The sequence below is a fragment of the Andrographis paniculata genome, unplaced genomic scaffold (genome assembly GCF_009805555.1).
Source record: "Andrographis paniculata isolate CXL003 unplaced genomic scaffold, ASM980555v1 Contig25END, whole genome shotgun sequence".
Classification (NCBI taxonomy): Eukaryota; Viridiplantae; Streptophyta; class Magnoliopsida; order Lamiales; family Acanthaceae; genus Andrographis; species Andrographis paniculata.
The window spans coordinates 90090-114023 of record NW_026137546.1 but is presented as its reverse complement, the minus strand read 5'-3'; the positions used below and the strand labels follow the sequence as shown (position 1 = coordinate 114023).

The 23934-nt window shown below is 40.1% G+C and overlaps 5 protein-coding genes and 2 pseudogenes across 5 annotated transcripts; 1 reads left to right on the top strand and 6 right to left on the bottom strand.

Annotated features, from left to right (window-relative positions):
- Window positions 1–2390: 2390 nt before the first annotated feature.
- LOC127245831 (rust resistance kinase Lr10-like) lies at window positions 2391–6051 on the bottom strand. Its single transcript, XM_051266905.1, has 4 exons — window positions 4719–6051; window positions 4349–4369; window positions 4202–4234; window positions 2391–4053 (listed from the first exon to the last, which is right to left on the bottom strand). Exons 1-4 carry the CDS (start codon window positions 5578–5580, stop codon window positions 2903–2905), a joined length of 2067 nt encoding a protein of 688 aa, XP_051122862.1. The 5' UTR covers window positions 5581–6051; the 3' UTR covers window positions 2391–2902.
- A 5-nt stretch (window positions 6052–6056) lies between these two features.
- Window positions 6057–6398, bottom strand: LOC127245820 (uncharacterized). The gene has a single exon (XM_051266895.1). It carries the CDS (start codon window positions 6396–6398, stop codon window positions 6057–6059), a length of 342 nt encoding a protein of 113 aa, XP_051122852.1.
- Window positions 6399–6803: 405 nt separating this feature from the next.
- LOC127245834 (uncharacterized) lies at window positions 6804–9465 on the bottom strand (annotated as a pseudogene).
- A 1826-nt stretch (window positions 9466–11291) lies between these two features.
- On the bottom strand, window positions 11292–14219 carry LOC127245829 (protein BOBBER 2). The gene is made up of 6 exons (XM_051266903.1): window positions 13702–14219; window positions 12795–12967; window positions 12623–12671; window positions 12289–12455; window positions 11751–11834; window positions 11292–11624 (listed from the first exon to the last, which is right to left on the bottom strand). The coding sequence occupies exons 1-6, from the start codon at window positions 14129–14131 to the stop codon at window positions 11586–11588; spliced, it is 942 nt and encodes a 313-aa protein (XP_051122860.1). The 5' UTR covers window positions 14132–14219; the 3' UTR covers window positions 11292–11585.
- Window positions 14220–15160: 941 nt separating this feature from the next.
- Window positions 15161–17990, bottom strand: LOC127245828 (E3 ubiquitin-protein ligase SINAT5-like). Its single transcript, XM_051266902.1, has 3 exons — window positions 17074–17990; window positions 16111–16497; window positions 15161–15709 (listed from the first exon to the last, which is right to left on the bottom strand). The coding sequence occupies exons 1-3, from the start codon at window positions 17305–17307 to the stop codon at window positions 15347–15349; spliced, it is 984 nt and encodes a 327-aa protein (XP_051122859.1). The 5' UTR covers window positions 17308–17990; the 3' UTR covers window positions 15161–15346.
- Window positions 17991–18474: 484 nt separating this feature from the next.
- LOC127245819 (uncharacterized) lies at window positions 18475–19926 on the top strand (annotated as a pseudogene).
- A 124-nt stretch (window positions 19927–20050) lies between these two features.
- LOC127245830 (uncharacterized) lies at window positions 20051–22678 on the bottom strand. The gene is made up of 5 exons (XM_051266904.1): window positions 22440–22678; window positions 22195–22329; window positions 21315–21422; window positions 20755–20832; window positions 20051–20379 (listed from the first exon to the last, which is right to left on the bottom strand). Exons 1-5 carry the CDS (start codon window positions 22551–22553, stop codon window positions 20218–20220), a joined length of 597 nt encoding a protein of 198 aa, XP_051122861.1. The 5' UTR covers window positions 22554–22678; the 3' UTR covers window positions 20051–20217.
- Between the last annotated feature and the right edge of the window lie 1256 nt (window positions 22679–23934).

Here is a 23934-nt window from a genome sequence, read left to right as displayed (position 1 = left end):
CTCACCTCAGCAGCGTTGTCACAAATTGAACTATGTAAAACCCTTTGAATCTAGTGAAGATCTGCCGAGATGGCGACAGCCTCGAAATCTGGAGAGTCGAGGGATGAAGATTAAGACTGGATCTGCATGAGAGAACAACAATCAGATCCCAGATGAACCAAAACCAGATGGCGAAATCCACGTAGAAGAAAAAAAGAAGATAAAATCCAACATTCAGATTAATTAAGAACAAGAAAAGTAATAGGATCTGAAGTTGGATTGGATTGGATTGGATTAGATTGGAGGAGCTCACATGTAGATGTAGATGTAGATGTAGAAGTTTTAGCTGATTGATTGCTTCTTCTGTAAAACTTCCTTGGGCGAGGACAGCAGAAGCTCGCTCAAGAATAATGGCGGACGAGTGGTGGTGAGAGTGTGCGTGCGTGCGTGCGTGCGTTATATATGTGTGTAGGTAGAGGGCGACGACGACGATGACGATGACGATGACGAGGAGGATGGGAAGAGGCGCAGTTAGAAACATAGACTCCCTCCCTCTAAAAGATGCCGCCTTCATTCATACTTATATACACAAAATAAACATACTTTTTAAAACAATACCTTATGCGGCGGCGGCGGCGCTCGTTTATATCGCATTGCTGCTGCTGCTGCTGCAGGGTTTGATTTTCGATTTCCCATTTATTACATAGTAACTGACTGACTGACTGCTATGGATTATTATTATCATTGTGAAATAATTCGGTGCATTTATTACACTCTATTTCTGCTTGATTCACTGTTAATTCCTTCTCCTCTCCTTAATTATTACGTCAGATAGATAGATAATTACCTCTATACAGACAACACATTCTTCTTTATTCAAATATGATTGACTATTTTCAAACTACTTTTTGTCCGCCAAACCCACACTCGTATATATTATTCATTTCATTTCATTTATAAATATTTATGTATATATCATATAATGTATCACTTTAGATTTTCAATATCTTTCTTCTACAACTTTAATATATATATATATATATATATTTATATTGTTATATATGTTATGCAAAATTAAAGAATAAATTCTGTGTTATCAAATGCTTTGATTATTTTGAAATATACTAGATTTGAGTCCTCTCCGATTGAATTTGATTTAGATAGCAGTGGAAAGATATATGACAAATATTTGGAGATGTTTTAAAATTTAATGGGATCTTAAATTTGGTTCCATATAATTTAAAAAATGAAAAGTGAAATTTAATAAATTGTTACTATTCTGTTTATGAAAATAATATATAGGAATAGGATGTTTGTTTTGTGTTTCAGATACAAATTTATAACATTATTTAGCCTCACATCTAGTTACTATAAAAATATTGGATTTCTTCTAAGGTAACTCAATATTAAAATATTATTTAAATCAAATTTAAATTAAAAATTCAATTTCAAATCAAAACTAAATTATATTTAATGGTTTAATTTTAAAATGCATAAATGAATTGGGATTTGAAATTCAAAATGAAGCAAATTTTTTACTTTTTTTAACCTATTTATATTTATCATATGGTGGTTTGAATTTAAAGAATTAATTATATATATAAACTACAGATATTGTTCTGTATGAAAAACTTTGCTAGTTAGAATTTCATAAATAGAAATGCATGTTTGATATAATTGAATGTTGATGTTCATGTGAATAGCAAACTTTACTATTTAATGATATATAGTTAACAATATTTATAACGTTTTTATAAAAAAAGATGTCATTGCAAGATTTATCATTGGTAAATATAATAAGTATTAATTTGCAAGTTATTGAAAAAGCAATTTTTACTTTTATTTTTTTTTAAAAAAAAAAGATTGCATAAATAAATCATACATAATAGTAGTATGATATATTGTTGAATCCCCGTAATATACTCAATGAACACACAAATATCTCAATAATCTTTATATTACTTGTATCCATACATAGTGTAATATAATATAGCTGAATGATGTACATTATAGATATATATTTAAAATATCTCTAATTTTTTATAATATAAGATTATTGAATTAATATTATAATATGGTGAAAATATGTAATCTAATAGAAAGAATATTTAAAAACGATTCAAGTTATGTAACATAGTAGCAGATTCGACAATGCAGCAATTCATCGTATTATTTCAACTATAAACTTCAATTTTTATTGTAAAAAGTATATCTTCTCTTATATTATTTTATACAAATTTTTATATTTATAAATTACATTCTGTCATAACTTTTTATTACTTTATTTATCTATTTCCAAAAAATAAAATTATTTATCACTCTCTTTAAAAAAAAAAAAGATTACACGATATATATATATATAGCAAAATTATAAAAATATACAACTTGAAAAAATAGAATAATGCAGCGTGTATAAAAAATGGATTTAGGTTGTAGCTCAATCCCTGAAAATCAAGCCAACCCATAATAATTATTATTATGAATTGTTATTGTTGTTGTTACAGGTGGATTATAGATTATTAGGAATGAGAAGCCTCGTGCATACGCGGATATCGTATTGGGCTGGGCTGGGCCCATTATCCGTCAAAATGAGGCTTTGCTAATGTTGTTGTAGGCTGTAGCCTGTAGGTAGCTCATCTCACTCATCTCCCACGGCTGGGCTGTCCTGTCCTGTCCTGTCCGGAACATAGACTCAGGAAATCCAAATGTATGCTTTTAGTTGCTTATTAGCTTTTCAACCTCAAAGAAAGGGGTTTCTATCAATCTATCTATCCGTACATCTTCAATTCTTCTTTCATACACTCTTCTTCTTCTGTCCAAGCTACCTTTCCCTTTCCCTTCCCCTCAATTGCATTTGCATTTACAAGCTAATGGCTGTTCCATAGCAGCATACATGGTACAAGAATCAATAATCATCATCCATTCATAAATCCCAATTGATATAATCTACGGCGTAGGTTCTCGATGTTGATGTTCCACCACCATCATCCTCAGCAGCAGCAGCAGCACCACCTCCTCCTCCCATGCCCCGCGGAGCAACGAATGGCTTTGGAGGCATCTCTATATCCGAATCACCTTCAAGCATGCCAACCACTCTGTTCATTGCTGGCCGATCCGACGGCGCCATTTGAATGCACCACAGCCCCACCATCACAATCCTTCTCGCCATCCTTCTTTCCTCCTCCCCAATCCCGTCCGCAATTTCTATGTCCTTCCCCGCACGGAGCTGCTCGTACGCCCACCACGGGAAGTACACTTGCTTTGCATCTTCCGCAGGGGGGTTCCTGCTCTTCCTTCTACCCGCCATTTCCATCAGCAACATTCCGAAACTGTACACATCAGCCTTGTACGAGATGCTCCCAATGTTTCTGTAGAACATCTCCGGTGCCATGTACCCTATCGTCCCCCTTGCAGCCGGTAGGTTTATCGTACTGCCACCCGCCGGGTACAGTTGGGCAAGCCCAAAATCAGATATCTTGGGGTTGAACTTCTCGTCAAGTAATATATTGTGCGGCTTGATGTCAAAGTGCAGGATTTGCATGTTGCAGCCGTGGTGCAGGTACCCAATCCCGCGGGCCACTCCCAGCGCAATTTCAAACATGGTCTCGTAATTCAAAGCAAGGATGTCTAGGCTTTGCTGGTTGAAGATATACCTATCAAGGGAGCCGTTGGACATGTACTCGTACACCAAAGCATACTTGGAGCCTTCCACACAGAAACCAATGAGCTGCACCACATTGACATGGTGAATCTGCCCGATTGTGCCAACTTCACTTATGAATTCCTCCTCGCTCGCCGTAGATTGGTCCATCAGCTTCACTGCCACCTCAGGCCCACTGCGAAGTTTTCCTTTGTACACCGTTCCATACCCTCCTTCACCCAATTTTTGGTTGAAATTTTCGGTCATCTTCTTGATCTCTGAGTAACTGTACTTTACGGGCGTGAGAGTGTTGTGGCTCCTCAGAAACTCTTCGATGGATTCATCCATGGACAAATGCCGTCTCCTCCACTTGTACACCACGAGCCACATGAGAAGAGGGAATCCAATTACAAATCTCAGACCAATAAGGCCAGCTGCATATTTCACAATTCCCCAGGCAAAAGATTTGTCATTTAGAATCTAGATCACACAGCAACAAGTTCATTCATAAACACAACTGTGGCAAAGTTTTTATTAAGCATGTGTTCATAAACGATATAAATAGAAGGTTTTGGAACTCACCAATTGACAAAAAACCGTAAGCTCCAATTATCACTGTGAATACACGTACAAAAGGAGGACAACAATGTTGTATTAAGTTACAAGGCAAAAAGCTCCCAAAGACAACATAAATTGTATGAATGTGTATTTAAGAAGAGAAGAGCTCACCTCCCCAATACTCGAATTGACCTGCAATCAATCAAACCAATGATGTAGCCAGCATCAGCAAAATACTACAACTAGGCAACACAAACACTTATCACAGTACTAATAATCATTTCTAAGTAGCTGAAACATAAGGATTGTGGAGTGTGTGTGAACCAGGAGATTGAACACGAATGAATGAATGTATGTATGCAGCTTCCATGAATAAAATGCCGAAGTGCAAAACTTTAAACCGCTAAACCATAACATTTTGGATCAAAATGCAGCAAATACCGCCATTGTCCATTCCAATTCCAATCATTACGGGCAAAAGGCAGCACGGCTATAAAGAAGGAACAATTCAATTCAATCCCAACACAATCAGATCACTCACATTTAAAGCTCAACTTAGAAAGTGGGATGTCCTCACTGCAGTACTTCCGGCAAGTAATGGCGTTCCCTTCCAAGCTGCAAAACCCATTGCTCCTCTCACAGTCGTCACAAAGGACTCGAAACCACGAAAGCTCGAACCCATACGCCAGCCCATCATAAATCCTCGCCAATGAAGAAGAGTTGTCACCACTCATGGTCATAGGCCCACGGATGGAGGCCTGAGTCACCATGTCCACCGTACACAGCTCCTCCAGATCCGACACCACAAACCTTCCAACCAAGGCATAACTATGAAACTCGGAAGAATTTGCAAAGATTCGGGTCGTGCTGCCGCAGAAAGGGGCCTTCACATATTGTTTAGAGTTGACCGGAGGAGGAGACAAGCAGTGGATAAAGGCTACCGGCACATTGAAATCAAGGAAGTTGGCAAAGATGGTGGCGGGCCAATCATCGTAGGTGTTGGAGTAAAGGGGGCAGGAAGAGAGGTTTGTTCTGCCCGGCCCCATGAACACGCCGGGATCGGATAGCCTGACGGAGTAGTCATCATAATTGATCTCTTGCACGTAATAGTAGCGCCTGGAATTGAGGGTGAGAAGAGGCCGATCGTTGAGGCAGTCGAGCTGGAAATAAGGGCTGTTGTATCCGCAAGAGCTGGGGTCGGTCCTCAATCTGAAAGGGAACCGAATGTCTCGGATGCTGCCACAAGAAGAGGACGAAGAAGGGCATTGAGTATTATTGTTGATGATGCCCTGCCCTCTGGAACCAGGTGCATAGAGAATCAGGAGAAGTAGTACTGCTGCAACAACAACTACTACCGTTGTTGAAATACTAGGAAAGAAGGGCGCGGGCGCGAGCGTGGACATGAATTGGTGATGGTGGTGGTGGGTTGAAGAACTGAGATGCGGTGGACTTGATTGGGGTTGGGGTCTTTTATGTTATGCTCTGCTCTGTTATGATCTCAAGGGAATAATCGGCCTTGCCGAATCATGCCAGCCTTGTTTGGAATTGGCAGTCTGGCTGGCTGGCTGGCTGGAAGGAAGCAAGGAAGGCCAGGGTATGTGTGTGTTTGGGAATGGAAGGGAATTAGGAGGGGAGAGGGACTTGTATTCATCACAAAGGCAAAGGCAACTCCAAGTCAAAGTAGATAGATTATAGATGGTTTTACAATATCACACACTCTCTCTCTCTCTCTCTCTCTCTCTCTCTCTCTCTCTCTCTATATATATATATATATCTACCTATCCAATACAAGTCCAGTCAAGCCAAGACAAGATTATTATTATTCTCGAATCAAAGCCTACACCATGCCATCTAACCCATCCAATATTTGATTGTTCGCTCAGAAATCGTAGCAGCGCCCGTTCTTCTCCCAATCCCCGTACCTGGTCGGCTCCGGCCCCCGAGGGCCTCCTACCTCGCCCGTCTCCTTGTTAACGTCGTCCACGCCCTCATCCTCGCTACCGCCATCTTCGATAATATTGGAATTCATTTGTTCCTCATTCGGCACCTGTTCGCGGATCTTCGTCTCTTTGTGGTCCTTGGAAAGCGCCGACTCCTGCTGCTGATTCTGAAGGAGCTGAGCCGTGGTGCTAATGAATCGGCGAGCGGTGGAGGTGGAGAATCCGGATCTAGCAATCAGTGAGGAGGAGGAGGAGGATGCGCGGCATAGATTGCTGGCCATTCTCTTTCTTGATCGGCAGCTCTTCCCCTTCCCCGGGTACAATAATAAAATGGTCTATTCTGTTCTTCTCCCAGCAAACAAACGCTAACAAATGCGAAAGAAAAATTGTAACCAACTGCAAGACCGGCAGGCAGGCAGGCAGAAGGGAAAGGGAGAGGGGAAAAGGGGGAGAGGCGGTGAATAAAACGTCGCCGTATAGCCAAAACCTAAAAAGGGGCCAACCCACGGAGCCTAATGGACCGACGGCCCATAGGCCAACTAAGTTTTTATTTAAAACTGCATCGCGACCACCAAAGCCCACAGATAGATAGACAGACAGACAGACAGACAGACAGACATACTTGCAGACAATACATACGAGCACACCAAAGCCTACCCTAGCCATCTATGGATCTGATCCAAGACTGACTAACAGTATTATTATTGTTGTTGTCGTAGCTGCTAGAGCAGTATCAATCAAACATACAGTATATACACATTATCATCTAAATCTAATTCAGGACAGCATAGCACTGAACTGCACTGCACTTCACTTCACTTCACTTGATTGCTATTTTATTTACCAATCAATCTACACTACATTACACTACAATGACTCCTCTCTTTGCCCCGCATCGGCTGGGGCTGGGACTGGCACTGGCACTGGCGGATCATCTGTCTCTCCTTCATTACCTTAGCTTAGCTTACCTTACCTTACCGTACCGTACCTTATCCTTCCACAGCAGATCTTATAAATAATACATGCAGGTGCAGGTGCAGGTGCAGCTTGCAAGTGGTGGTGGAGCAGGAGGAATGAATGTAATGGATTCTTGAATCTGTTCTTTCTGGTTTAATTGTGCATTTCCGGTTGTTGTTGTTCAGTTAATTAGTCTTGGCAAATCTTCCACGAATTCTTGGCTGGCTATCTGCTAACGCCTTCCTGCAAGCATACTGCACCCCCCCCCCCCCCCCCACACACACACACACAACACAACCATTAATTAGTTTAATAAATGGACAAACAACCTGCTGCTGGTTGTCACTCACTCACTCCATTAAGTAGTCTCACCTTAATTTTTCTGCTGAAGTTCCTCTTGGACTTCTTACTCCGGTATCTCGACAGCTTTTCCCTCCGATCTTTTACAGGCACAGCAGCAGAAGCACAGGCGGGGGGGCTGCTCGTTATCTGAGGTTGTTGTTGTTGATGATGATGATGATGACGATGTCCCAGTGGAGACTCTACGAGATTAATGTCGCCATTGCCAGTGCCAAGAGCCTGCACTTACAGAAGAAACACAACCCCACTCAGATCATACACATGGATAGATGAAGTACAAGTACAAATCCTCTATATTCAAAATGGGACCTTTATGTCGCCTTCACTGAATCCACGCCTCATCACCCCAAAGTCCTCCAATGCTACTGGAAAGCTGCTAGCAGCAGCAGGCTGCGGTGGCCTCGGGATTGCCTTATTATTGTCATTACTATACACGCTGTCCATTGACCTTAGACAACTCAAACTAGCACTCTTTTGAAACGGACTCTCGCCCCCAACCTCGTCATCCACAATAACAACCTCGTCATCCGTACGTATTTGAACTGAGAGAGGCATTCCAGTCCCTTCCATAATCAGAATGTCCTTCCTGCTGCTGCTGCCGCATTCATACGACACCTCGCGGAGGTGGTGGAGGAGCTGCCCATTCTCAATAGATGATGATTTGATGATGTCTGACACAGCCGGCAACTGGGATGACAGGCCATCTTCTCCACAAGAAACCATTGAAATTGCAGCAGCAGCTGCCAATGGATCAACACCCATGGAGATGGAGATCGACATCACAGGCTCGGGCGCCTTGAACAGGTCCCCTTCCCCACCAAGGTTGTAGTCAGATATGGGGGAGGATGTTTGAATGAGGCTACTTGGCATGCCCTGTGTACAATCATCAACACTACTATTTCAGAATTTCTTTGCAAGGAAAGGATTGACTGAGCAGTGCGCGCGTACAGGAAAACTGAACCACCACCCATGATTGTACTGATATGTTATAATGGTCCCTTTATTATATTGTCGCCCCGCAGAAACCAGACCTCTGCACTTTCCTATTTCATAGATGATAATATCAAAACAGATTACACAACCAAAGCTGACCCCTACATGAAGTGACCGACTAGAAGAAAGATCACAAACCCTTCCTTCAAGAAAGGGAAGGCTATAATATATATATATATATATATATAATTTAGGCAGGCAGCAAACCTTCTCTTCTTTGAAAACTGAAGCACTCAGACCCAAAAGTTAAAGGTGACTTTTCTCCAAATTTTCCATCTTTTAAGTGAAATCCTCAACGAGGAGACATTAAAATTAAAAGCTTCATATCTAGAAGCTGAAAAAAGAAGAGAGTGGAAATTCAACTCATTCCACACTAATTCCCAGAAAATGGCAAGGGATGATTGCGTGAAGAACACGGTCCTAATGATTGTGATACGATTTTCCTGTGCTTCCTTGTTTCTACCATACTTAGAACTTGAAGGGTTTTCATTTCTGCCATCTTTAATTTCATGTCAGTGCAGAACTTCATAGGAAAAAACCGAATCTTTGAAGCAAACAGAATCACCAGTGGTGATGGATTGTTACAGCAGCAGTCTAATAAAAAACACTGCTTTTTTCAATGAAGAAGAATGGATTATGGATATCAACATATTTCAGGTTGAAACCTCAGAAGAAACTGAAGCAAGATTCTTGAAATCACCTACTAAAAGCATAACCCGCCAAGAATCAGATCAAATAAAACTTAATCCACAAAAAGCAGGGCAGACAACCATGATAAGTCAAGAAATGAAAATGATCCAGTAAAGTGTGAAGAAAGATAGACAGAAGAGAAAATAGAGGTGATTCTGAGGAAATAGAGAAATGCCGGGTGAGCAAGATGAGAAGACAATAAATTTACCAATGAAGCATTGGGCTTCTCAAATGAGAAAAACTCATCTAACGGCTCAATTTCTTGAGAGAAGCTCTGAAAGTAGGGAAACATCAGCCAGTTTCTGCATACATGAAATCGTGTTGTACAAATTCCGATCCTCTCCCGAATTCTGTTTTTTCCAAGCATATACAGAAGAAGAAGACAAGCAACTTTAATGGAGGAAAAGCCCTTTTATAGACAGACTAAGTCACAGTAGAACCAGGACAGCGGCAATCAATGAAGAATGAGTCTTTAGAAGTAATCAATCAAAGTTTTAGCTGGATTATGAGAGGGAAGGGGGACAGGAGTGTGTAGTGCAGTGCAGTGAAAAAGGTGAAATATTCAGGTGTAAAGGTAAACCGGAAACTGTGGTTACATATTTGTGGGGGAACAGAGCATTACTATTCAATTAATTAATCAAATCATATAAAGGAACTCATACTACAACATGTAAGAAGTTAAAAAGTAGTGGGAGTATAGTAGAGTAGTATTATTTTTGTCGTTACATGGAGGAAGTTGTTGTTAGAGGTCACTCTCAATGTCACTCTGTAATGCATCTGGGCAGGGTTGGGCTATCAGGTTCAACTCCAACTAGACAATGAATTATTCATATCGATCCCTATGTAATATCGGTAGTATCTGACTATATATATATATATATATATTATTACTTTTTATTAGTGGAAGTAAAATCCCATTTCATTATTACCACTATAATTTAATCTCAGTATGTATGCATGTGTATCTCAGTGCACACTTGCTCTAGATTCTGGTTTGGATATTCGAAGAGTCGGATTTGCACAGCAGCAGGGTAGCGAATAGTGTAGGGCAAGCAAAATAAAGTAAATAGAGATGGATCGATGATGGTGATGGTGATGGTGACGATTCCATCGTGCATTTCCACCAACTTGGCCATTTCCCTCCTCCCTCTAATATGCATGCATTGTAGCGTAGTGTATGTGTGTTGGTTGCATCATTGTGACGGTGACATTAAATAACAAAATTAAACTCATCTCTTGTTTTCTTTCTGGCGAATATAATAAGAATCTACTCTAACTTATGTATGCATTGGGAAGGAGACAAATTAAAATAGACAAAATAGTGAGCGATATATCAATCAAGTCAAGTGTAATTGCAGCAGCAGCAACAACCATTGCCCACCCGGCCGGCGGTGTTGTTGTAATAATGCTTTCTTTCATTCTTTTTTTTATTCTTCAATTAGAATTAGGATTAGAACTACAAGTGGAACAAGCTACTAGCAGCAGCAGCAGCAGTGTTTGGGATTCCTTATTATTAATCATGAGCAAATCTAAATCTAGATTCTGAGCCTGAGAGCCTGCCCTGGAGACAACAACAAAACTAACGAGAGAGAGAGAGAGAGAGAGAGAGAGAGAGAGAGAGAGGCGAAGGAAAAGACGACAAGATACATATATATATATATATATCCCTGTCCTGATAAAGCAAGCAGCAGGTCAGGTCAGTCACCTGTGTATCTGGGACCGATGGGCAAGGCAGGAATACTTGGTAATTGGCTGGCACAACCTGATTGATTGATTGGCTGGTTGGTTCATGAGCGGATCACTAGCTAGTTATATCATGTCCTGTCCTATTAAGAGAGTTTAGAGTTGAGCGAGTTCACCCTTCAGAGTTCACTGCTGTGCTGTGGGAATAATGAATAATAAATAATAATAATAATAGCACTAGTAGTAGTAGCAGTAGTATTAGTAGCAGTAGCAGTATACCCCACTCCACCACTCGTCTTCCAGCTTAACTTAGCTTAGCTCCTCCTGCAGACAAATAATGCAAAGATGCACAGCACAGCACAGGAGGGAGTGAGTGAGTTGATGAGTGATGGTGCACCAACCAACCAACCAACCAACCAACCAAGTCCATTCACGACGCAGCAGCAGTAGCAAATTTAATAGAGACACACACACACACACACACACACAACTAGAGAGTAAGCGTTCCCAAATTGATATATAATGATGGTGATGATGATGATCTCAAGCTAGCCCATCATAAGGATCATCCATCTCTAGTCCAGCAAAGAAGGTCCCATGACTCACTCACTGAAGTAACAACTTCACAAAGCAAAGGAAGAAAAGGCAACAACGCAATCTCATTCATTCATTCATTCATGTTGCCTCCTGTCCCATCCCGTCCTGTCCTGTCCTGCCTTGCCTCCTCCTCCTCCTCTCTATGTATTATCTCTGTTTTCCAGAGCGAGCTCTAGCCCCCTGCCTCTTTAGGATATCTTCGCCTTCGAGAAGTCCATCTCCGGATGCTGCAACCAAAAATCACGTACATACTTGTCTCTTCAGCATTTTATACTAACTTCAGAAAGAAAGTTCACATGAAAATATCAAACGCATGGAAAAGACGACACCACGCCTAATCAAACTTCATTCACCTCTGCCATGAACTTCTTCAATATCTCTTGCTTCTGCATCTCATCGCTGGTAGGAAGGCCCATCTGCTTCTGTCTTTGGTCAAACTGATAGACAGATAGAAAAACAAAAAAAAAAAAAAAGTCATACATCCAAAACATTTTTATTAATCAACAGCATAACAAGACAAGGGCAGAGCAGAGGAGAGGGGCAAACCAAACCAAGCAATAGCTATGGATGTATGGATGGATGGATGGAACCTGGCATGGCTCCACTCCACACAAGGAGGGAAGAAATATATAACCATAAAAATATATTGCCAAACACACACAGGTTACCAGGAAGGTCAAATTAGCATTTGGTTAATCATTTATTAAGGGGGAGGGGTCACCCCCTTAGGAATCAGTACTCTACCCCCACACCCCTAGCGTATATGCTAAATAAGCCCAATTACGCTCAAAGCACACAGCTGATTCCTCCATCCAAACAAAAAGTCAAATAGATTCAACAGCCCCATTAGGGTGGATGAATTAGATTTCTAATTGGACCATCAAAGCTTACCATCATCTTCTCCACGGTGGTCCGCGTTTCTGGGTCCAGATCAGACAATTTGCTGTTTTCTGGCTCTACCTTCTGAGTGTCTATCTCCGGCTCTCCCTTCACCAGATATTTCCACCATTCCATCTGGTTTTGTTTAGTCAGAAGAATGGAGACAGATTTCTGGTCCTCTGCAAGAATTTGAATTATAGATTAGTTGGACACTACTAAGTTAACACATTATTTCAAAATATGCAACCGGTACAAGTACAACACAACAAGATGCCATCAGAATATTGTTAACAACAATAAGCATGCCACTACATGCATAGTTTAACTGAAAATCAGTAAGTCCTACCTAAACTCCAGAAGCAATCATCAACCTTCACAGCCTGAAAGAGTTCTCCCTGCAATTATATAAAAGGCAACACTTAATAATTGAGCAAAGCAAACATGTTAATTGAGTACTAGAACAAGTATATGATAGGGAAAAGATGGATTAATAACCACAGCACAGTGGCCAAACTCACATCGATAACTGCTGGCTGACCCTTGAGTCCCACTTTCAGATGGTTCTTCTTTATCTCACAAGAAATGAATCTTGATTTTGTACCAGGAGGGACGGGAACAGTAATGTTGACCTCCTGCAAGGTTTGGCCCCAAGTGTATGTATCCATGTCAAGGCCATTGGCTCTGTTAGGAGCTGATAAGGGATACAAAACTTTTAGACATCACTAATCAAGACAAGCCTTTTAAAATAAAAACCAGAAACATAGAACAGGAGCCAATATAAACAAAATCAAACATTGACACAAAGAGAGCATCTCAAATGAATTAGCACAAAATGCTTGAGTTTATACAATGTACATTCCAAGGTTCTGATAGCTTGGCATGGGTCTCGAACTATAGTGAAGGAATGCTAGTCTACATGAATAAATAGGCAATTAAACAATGATTTGTACCTCCTTGTTTTCACATAATATTAAATCGCGCAGCATCAGACAGTTCAAACCCCACAATTATTATTCTCTGCTTAACCTCAGACTTCAGGTGAGACTGCTAAAGATGAATTAGCCTTATTTTCCATACTTCCCATGCCTATAGGATCAGAGAGAATTGCTATAATACACATCCTAGACACTAGTCTTATACTGATTAGACTTTTGGATGAAGCTAGAATGAAGATTGTCAGTCTTCTGTTCATGTTGAAGAAATGGCTGGCTGCTAAAAGTTCAAGAAAGACACATGAATGCAAAAAGGTGCAATCCAGAGAAGCTAATGCGAATGTCAACTTACTACTCCATCACATTGCATCAGTTGTCCAAGCAACAATCTCTAGTAAAGCAAGACTACAATGAATAAAATGCTGACGCCCAATCAAAGAAAAGACTCCAAAATAGAGGAATTTATTTAAACAAACATCCGCGTTCAAATTACCTCGAGACCCTTTCTCCTGTTCTTCCGCTTTACTCCCGCTTCCCTTCGCCTCGGTCACCACCTCCTCTTCTGCCTTTTCAACCGGGGGGTGGGCAGACTCCTTCTTGACCGCATCGTCCCTCGCTTCCTCCTGCTCCCGCGCTTTAGCCTGCTTTTCCACCTTACCATTCCCATCGATTTTCACATCCTTCTTACTCTTCTCTTCAGCCTCCACTTTATCCTTGACCACTCTAACCACTGCATTCACATCCTTCACCAGATTGTCGCTCTTGAACAGATCCGTCTCTTTGGCAACGAACTCGAAAACCTTCTCCAAAAACCCTAGCGGATCCGACGGATCGAGTGCTGCCGAAAACGTTTTCGTCGTAGATGAGGTCGACGCCGTCGGCTTCTTCTGGTCTTCTTCTTTGTACTCAGAGAGAATCGCCATGGGGGCAGCTATCAAAATCCGAGATTGTTCGAGGGTTTTATCAATTCCGCAGTCGGGGTGTGCGAGTGTGTAGAACGTATTTAGTATATATAGATATCACGAGCGAAGACTGCGGAACGTCGTAGAAGAGGAAGAAGACTAGTCGTCAGTCATTTTTTAGGAAATTGCGGAAAAGGACCTCGTTGAATGTCAATTGCAGTACAGTACATACACACTTTTTATTTAATTAATACTGCCAGCCGCACCGCAGCCAGTACCTCCATTTTTCATTAAAAAATTAAGGAAAAACAATAGGGTTGGGGAGTATAGTATTTTCTAATACAACACCACCCACCAGCCACCACAGACATCTTGCTCCCCCATCGTTTAATTTTATATTGTAATCTAAGATAAGAAAATATAAAGTTCTAATCATGCATCAGGAAGGCGAAAAGTCTCAAATAAATAGTTGGTCCATAATTGTTCATGTCCATCCATGCAGTGTAGGTGACTGCCATTTTAACAAAATTTGAGTACAGCACAGCACTACAAGAATATCAAAATTCTGACACCAAATTCACAGAAATACCGAATTGTTTAAACATGATTCGAGTAAATAGGAACATACATGTAAGTGAAATTTGTTAAATTCGTTGATTGAATCTTTAGTTCAGACAGAAATTGAATAGATGAAATTTATATGCAAACAGCTTAACTAAAAGTCATCCAATAAAATTGAAACTGTAAACATACCTCCTCCTCCTCCTCCTCCTCCTGGCAGAAGACGGGCTCTCGTACGAATTGTGAAAGGATTTGAAGATTGAATTCCTTTTGGGAGGTGGGAGGTGAGTGATGTGAATGCTGCTGTGTGAGAAACATGTGATATACAAGGGCTCTTCTTTTTTTGATCATTGCATCTGCTGCTCTAAGGCTAAGAAGGCTTACCTTCAGAGGAATGTACTGCCAATAGAATGAACAACCAACATCCAATCCAAACAGAATAAGGTCAGTTCTACTTCTGTGGGGGGAAATTGTTAAGTAGCATCATCATCCATAAACACAACTGTAGGAGTGCTGCTTCACAATTTAATGAAAAATGCAGTAACAGTTACAGTTACAAGCTATGCAATACACATTAGCATGCAAAAACAAAAGGGACTTAGGCTCTCCTTTCCGTCTCACAGATACACACCAAACAAGCAGAGCTGCAAGCAAGCAATCAAGGCCAAACAACAATTAGCTACAAACATTTGGCACGCATGCCCCTGCATCCGGACTCTGTTGCTCCTTCCAAATTCTTCCTGTCACCCTGAGCTTAAGCTCTTTCCTGTCGCCCCCAGAGAAGAAAAGGGCCATGTTTCGCTGTATAATAAGACCATCATGACTATCCCTCACCTTACGGTGGCTATCTCTGATGCTCCTTGGGGTACCCTCCCACGTCAGCTTCCTCCCATTCCCTCCTACCTCTAGACTGTAGCTGTAGTTGCGGGCTTCATTTTCATCACCCATGAAACGGAGAAAGGCCATGTACACTGGGGCCATTCCCAGCTGAAATGCTTCAAAGTGAAGGCAGAAGTATTGCCCAAAACAATGGAATACCTGATGGAACAGTGTGCCGGAAATAGATCATTAGATATATGCTTGCAATGGATCATTTACAGCACCAAAAAAAAAAAAGAGCAAATCCAGAATTCTCTACCAGCGTGAGTGAGCTATTACAATGGCCAGCTATCTAGATTCTAGATTCTAGATCTAGTAAACTAAGTTGAGATCAAAGACATAAGAGCAAGCCATTCACAACTGTGGTCTACAACTATCATCTACTATCCCATCCAGTTAACCCAAATCGGTTCAAAGGCACAACAAAACAATGGCGATGAGAGATGAAGGTTGTGACATATAACAGTATAACTCAAAATATCACAATCTATGAAATAATAGGGCTCTCAGTACTTGTACTCAAACAATGTTGAAAGAGAAAAACAAGGTGTCGAACTCACTGTTAACATCCACGTTGCATTTTCTACTTCACGAGGATTTGACTTAACATAGCGATGGTTGAAGGTGCATCCTGTGTGCATGTCAACTTTGTGGTCATCTCTCAGGTGGGAGACAAGAAAAGCAATATCCCCAGTAACTGCGCATTCAGATCCAGCATAAGGGCAATTATATGGTCTGAAATTGCACACGCCCTCATGCTTGAGTTTTCTATAATATGGGAAAATTTCAGGGCACCCCAGCGAATAGTACTTGCAGGGCAGCTCTAGTGATTCTGCAACCTTTTCTAACGCTAAACACCTTATATCTCCAAGCTCTTGTCTGCAGGTAGGACATCGATTGTGCACTCTTGTCTTGCAAGTAGAGCAGAGTGTGTGCCCATTATGGCACTGCAGAGTAGATTGATAAATATAGACATTATGAGAACTGCATATCGAAAAATGTAATTTCATTCCAATAAACTGCAAGAGCTATGGAGAATCCTTAATTAGCATAAAGCACCAACCTTTAACAAGGGACTGTGCCACAAACTCATCCTTTTCAGATATATATATATATATAGATTAAAAATTCTTATATACAAACCAGACACTCATCCTTTTCATACTGCATGACTACATAAAAGATCGGATTTCAACTTCCATTCAACAGATTCTAATTTCAACCTTTTTGTTTAGGTAGAGATTTTTGGAATTTTGAACGTTTGGGAAAAGAAAAAAAATTAGTATTTGATAAGATGTTCTAAGATGTTGTAAAAATAAATAGTGCCAAATGAAAGTGGGCAAAGTAAACAAAGATTACTAATCTACAAACATATTGAAAGGAACACTTTGGTTAGCATTAGAAAAGAAAACAGAAACACATCTTGTATTAGAGAGTTCTTCACATCGCATCAATTACACCCATCTATATAGATCTATATAATTGGTGCAAAAGGATGAGGCAAATAAATCTATATAACAAACCTGATGGATTGGTGGGTACATAGAATTGGTGCACACAGGGCATTCCAGCAATTCATGGACGCTCGTTGGGCCAATAGCAGAGGGAACCAAGCCATTAGGCTTTGAAGCAAACTGATTGGGGAGAACGTGATGAACATTATGAAGATTTGAAGAAATTGACGACTGGATCTCTTCATCTTCAATTCCATCGGAGGAAGACACGCATTCCACACTCTCCATATCAATCGCGGCCATTACGTAGGGTAGTATTCAATTTAGGCTTCAACAAATTTCGCTGGTAGATTTCCAGAGATCCGCTCCTCTTTTTTCCCCCAAATTTCAATATTGGGAGAAAAAGGAGACAGCCTCCCAAAGAAGGGGGAAAAGATCCGTCTTTTGAAATCCCTCGAATCGATTCGATCGGATCGGAGAAGTACCTGATCACAGCACAGAGGGGAATGTCGATCTCGGACAGGATTCTGGGAGAGGGCCGGTGCGGTAATATCCAAAATATGACTCTGATTTAATAACGTAATGCTTGCTCCGTTCTCTTCGTGTTCTATGTCTTTGTGTGTCTGTTTCGTTCTCCTCCTCTTCTTCTTCCTCCTGATTATCTTAATATGATTACTATTATTAAATTATCTCCGCTGATTAATCAATCTCTCTTGCTTCTTTCTCCTCTCCAGACCAGAGGAGGGAAGAAGAGATCAAACGAATCTGAAAGAAAAATGGAAGAGAGAAGGAGAAACCAACCACCAACCGAACCGATTCAAACAAAACGAAACGAAACGAAAACCAAAACCAAACCTAGTGGAGGATCGTTTTCATAATAAAATGTAGTATTTCCGGAAAGGGGTGCGTCTTTTCTACTCTATCTGCAAGATAATTATACGGGGGGGAGAGAGGTGCGGTGCGGTGCGGTGCGTGGATGACCTGACCCTAGATGTTTTTACAATTAACTAATTGCATTAGTAATTCTCTTCATCCTACGGTAGGGTAGGGACGGACGGGTGGGTAGTTGTAGGTGCGGCACCCGGCCGGCACTCTCGTTTTCCCTCCGGTCCGGTTCAACTTGAACAAACAAAGGGATAAATATTTTATTCCACGATGCTTTTAGGTTCTTATCTGATTGTGTGAAAAATTAAAAATAAATAAATATTTGCTTCAATTTCGATTTTCCGTCGTGATTGTGAATGTGAAGAAGTGTATTTAGGCATTTAAAAAAAGATGCGTGGTACTGGTAGCAGCATAGCATAGCATAGCATAGTTTAGTAAAAAATCATCAAAAAGTAAAAGAAGAGGGGCGAGGCCCATCAGCCACTCCATCTCGGGCCCAAAACCAAACTGAAAAGGAAGGAAGGAACAAGAGCAAGGCAGACAGGGTGGCTGTGGCTGGACTGGACTGGACTGGACTGAGTAGGATTCCAACTTGTGATCATATGCTGCTGCTGCTGCTCCTACTCCTACTACGTGACACGCTGTGCTGTGCTGATCGAGCAATCATGTGCCCACACTAAATCTACTACAATCACCACCAAGCCCCCTATCATTCAAGAAATCATTCAACTATTAGTTTAAGTTGAATTTAATTTTACTATCTAATCTAATCTACGATGATGATGATAATAACAATAATAATAATAATAAATAGTAACAGCGAAAGAAAGCAGAAAAGAGAAGAGAAGAGAAGAGGGGTGAGCTGGCGTGGGTGCTGGGTTGCGGTTGCCCTTGCCCTTGCCCACCCAAAGAGAGTTTGTTTCGTTCGTTGGTTCGTTCCTTCCTTCTTCCTTCATCTAAATTTTTAGTTCCAGGTCCATTTCCATTTCCAGTTCCAGTTCCAGTTCCGTATGTATATGCGTATGCATGTATGTCAGTACGTGTCTGGCGCTGCTTCACCCCCAACCCTGCTGTCTGCTGCGATTAGGAACCCCGCCCGCCTAACTTCCCACCAATAATTTCCCTTCCCTTCCCTTCCCTTCCCTTCCCTTCGATGTGCCTCCTTCCTTCCTTCATCTGCATTCTGGTACTGGCTGGTTACTATTTACTAATAATAGCAATATTGAATGCGATGGTGATGAATCTGAATATATCATCTCATCTCATCTCATCTCATCTGATGATGATGATGATGATGATGATGTTTCGAGATCCGGATCTGCTTCATTATGCGTGCGTAGCCAAGGGGACGACGATACTGGCCGATTATGCTCTCCCCTCCGACAAGGCGGTCGCTCTCAAATGCCGCCTCCACCACACCCCGCCCTTCCATGCCACCGTCCGATCCAAGACCTACGCGTTCCTCATCGACCAACCCTTGGTCTATTTCCCCCTCGTTAACAAATCCCATTGCGGCGGCTTTCAGGGGGAATTCAACCCGATTTTCCAGCGCTTGCTTGTTTGGGTCGCCGAGAGGTAAAGGGCAGGAGGAGCTGGGAGTGGGGCAAGCGGAGGAGTTGCAGTGCGGATCGATCTATCTCCATGGGGATGGGGAGAAGGGTTCGAGGAAGATGAAGAAGAATAGACTGGTCAGCAATAATGAAGATAATTATAAGAAAGGGGGAGGGGGAGAAATGCTGCTGCCGGGGCAGAATTCGGAAGAAGCAAGTTTGGATAATCCTGCTGTCGCTTGACGTGTTTATATACATGTCTGGTTCTGTTTGTCATCTGGTTGTGGATATGCTGCCGGTACAGATGCATGGACGGCTAGCCATCCAGCTGCCTGAGCTGACCTGTGGACTATGTATGTATGCGTGTAAGTATCTATCTATCTATCTATCTATCTGCCTGCTGAGGGACTGAATTGGGTTGACTGGCTGGCTATCTGGTCTGGTCTTGGCATCATCAGTACAATGCCCCCATCAGCTATTGTACAATTCAACTATATATAATGCAAGCACAAGTGCATATTGGACAAAGCAGCAGCAGCATCATCATCATCATCCGTCATGTATTGTATGTGTTGTGTTATTTGATTGAGTAAAATGGGTGGGCCTACAACTTCTTGATTGAGTGAATGAATGAATGCATTTACAAAAAACTCTAGCTGCTATCACAATTTCTTGCTAAACCAAATCATTTGATTAGCTTTCTCTGACATAAATCTTCATGGGGCAAAAGGAAGACTCACCTGATGATTGATTGATTGATTAACCACTTAATTGATCCTCACCTTTTTCTAATTTTGACATTGAGAATCCACTCGCTTCCAGCCGCTTTTGAAATAGACTTTGGCAGGCGGAGTGGAACCTTGAACTCTCCCAAAGATGATAGAGGAGCTGGCAAGTGCAGATTTTCTGCTTCAATTTGCACCTGAAGCTGCCTACGCACCTGACACGGCAAGGAAAAAATATAAAGAAACATCATCTATAAGCATTACAGCCACACGGCACTTAACATACAAAAACAACAACAATAATAACTGCGATGCAAAAGCAGAACATGGAATTACTATCCATCAATATGGCAATGCCATACTGCAAATAATTGACTCTGGAGACTATCACCGCTCTTGCTACAGGTGCAATAACTTTACAAGGGTTCTTAGCTTCAAAACACCAATTCACATATAGTTTCATCGCCAACTTTATGAATGACCAGAGTATGTGGGTATGTCATGATGCTGTCAGCCAGTAATAATAGAAAAGAACAAAACCCCAACTTGCTAGATTATATGGTTAAATTTTTATAAGGATAAAAGAATACCTCCGCCAGGATTTCCTCTTTGGTCACTGGATCACGCAGTTCATTGCCTTTTCCCTCTATAATGAACTTCCTTATATTCTGAAAGAAAAATTACGCTCACCCTTTCAGATTATATCAAAGACAAGATATCAGAAATGGATTGAAAACAATAAGCCATATGAGAACAATCAATAGTCAATACATTGGCATTCTCCCCCAATTTGATAGTTCCTGCCAACTAAGAGCTAGGAATATCAAGCATAATGAACACATAATTGCTCTAACACGATGCTGAAACTAAACTTGAACATTATGTTATACACATTATACTGCAACAATCGCACAATGCCTGGCTTTTCAACAGCTTTATTGCAAACATTAAATTAATAGCTCACAGCTGGATTTAATATATGGCAATGCAATGGAGAAAGAATGAATTAATGGTTTAATACATGAAATAAGAAGAATAATATCACAAGGATATCAAAAGCCTCCAAACTTCAAGATACAAGTGTGGAAATTCATGTGAAATCCTTCATGGTGCCATAAACGGGTTAAAGATACAAGTTTGGCATACATACCAGTCTAGTTTTAGAAAGGCGATCTGCTGCTGCTTCATACTCTTTCATGCTGTTTTCCTCTGTATTCGAAACTACTTTAACCCCTTCAACTTCCTTAGGCTCATAAATCTAATCAAATTGGATTTCAAAAAATAATGTAAACGTCATCATCATCAACAACAATATATTAAATAAAGCTATAAATGATTGCATGTTGTGATAGAATCAAAGACTGTGGAGGCATAAAACATGTGATAAGATGTTACACTGACAAAAACAACAGCAAGTATGGAAGCATCAAACACAAATTACTTAGAGGCAAGTCAGAGGCCCTAGAAATGAGTGTTTTCTTCTGTTTTTTTTCTTAGAGAAGTCAGTTACTACATTTTAATTAGGAACCGCCAATGCATGCAAAAGCAAGGAAAGGGATAGGATATAGGCTACACAAAGCATGGTGAGGTTGAATTGGAAGAGGAATGTATTTGGTGTTGCAAACGATTTTTATATTTCTATTGAAATATATGCAAGCAGATCCAAAGCAAGTACTGGTTAGACAGCACTATATTAACACCAACTACAATACTAGACACAGAAAGCATCGACTAGGATATCATCTTCAAAACTATATTTTACATTGCCTGAATAATTAACAAAAAAATATCAACTTGTATGAATAGTGCATTAAGATTAAAAACAATAAATTAGTACATGATCTATACAAAAGACAGTTGCTATGATCAACACAAGGATCACGAAACAGCATCAGATTTTATTTTATTTTTATATAGGAGTTGAATAATCAGTTCGTTCCTATACTTGTAAGATCTGCTACTTCCACAACAAGTAGATTCGACCCTCCTAATACAATATTAGAAATGTAATCCAGCCGGAAAGAGAATACCTTGCGCTGCTCGCGAATAAGATGCGCAAACTTATCGATATTGGGAACAGCAAGCAATTTTGGCATCAAATGATTCCGGAAATGCCCCGGCGCCACCTTAACCGTTTCACCGGCTTTCCCGAGCTTATCAATCGTCTAAATCATCAAAGGCAACAGTAACTAAGCTACAGATTATTCCAAGAAACTTGGTTATATATATATATATATATATATAAAAGGAAAGAAAGGGGAGATGAGAATCTAACAGTGGTGAGGATAACTTCCAGCTTGCGATGCCGGACACCTTGCGCTGCAAATAACAGCGGATGCTGCATCGAGCTCCGGCTCAAGATTCCTTTTACTCGATGTAAAAAAGCCATCAGTGCTTTGAATGTGTAGGGTTTACAAGAAATGATGCAGACAGACTCCAAGGAGCAGCACAGTGGCTGTGGAGCTCGACGGTGCAGATTACGATCGGACCAGCAGGACAGGACAAGTAGGTTTTGATTTTAAGAGGGGACGCGGTGGTGGGTTTCAGACATTATCGGGTTGGGAAATCTGGCCGGCCCGGCCTCCATATCACAAATTTATATTTATTGTTGGCCCAACATTTATGGACTTCAATGCTTGTTGGCCCAATTTCTGTATTTGAAACTGGTGTGAGTGTCTTTCTCTTTTCTTATTATTATTATTATTACTTTTTTTTCAATCCACACATATTTCAAGGAGTTCAACTCTTTGAGTTAGATCATCTCCAATCTATCAACTTTGTTTGTCCAATTTTATCTCTATCCAGTTGCTACTATAATTTTATTCTAACCATAATTCCATTTTCACTATTATTCTTCAAATATTCAATTTTTCTTATTATTTTAAACAACTTTTTATTTTTATAATTTTAAATAAAATTTTAAAAAATTTAAAAAAATAAAAATTAAATTTAAAAATCAAATTCATAATTTAAAAAATTAAAAAAAAATAAAAAAAAAGAACAAATACACTATAAATAGCATTTGCTACAGTGCAACATAAAAAATGGTAATGCATTTTAGCAAACACAAAAAATGGTGTATGAAATAGCGCCCAATTTGAGACCGTTAACGGCAAATATAGGGATGCCATGTCAATTCTGACATTGCATTGGAGACGGTCTTACAGTGATACCATGAAATAGATTGTATAGTAAATTAAAATAGTAATCTCCAATAAAATTCCATACACCCTCAGCATGAATGTATAATTTGTTTTATCTTGGAGTTTTTAACAGTTTTTTTCACCACTCCCTCTCATTTGTTTTTTAATACCATTAGTTATAATATTATGTAAAATTAGACCATTCAAATTAGGGTAGTGGGCGGATTGACTCACAATTCACTTTAACCCACAAATAAGCCAATTATTTGTGGGCCAACTTGCGACGGGACGGATCAAAATTTCATCCGTCCAACCCAATTCACCGTCGGATGACGAGTTAAGCGGGAGTAGCCCATAGACTTTTTAAAAATATTAAAAGAATATTAATATTATAAATATTTTTGTAATTAATATTTAAAATTAGCTAAAAATAGTTTTATTGTAAAATTTAAATAATAAATATTTTAAAATAAATAACAAGTATAAAAGTTCTCAATTCTAGTTGATGTATTTAAAATAATTAATAATAAGAAATACTCCATTTTAAAAATAAATCATAATTAATTTTATTAATTTGTAAAATTATAAAATAATAAAAATGGAAAACGAACAAAATAAATGATGAAA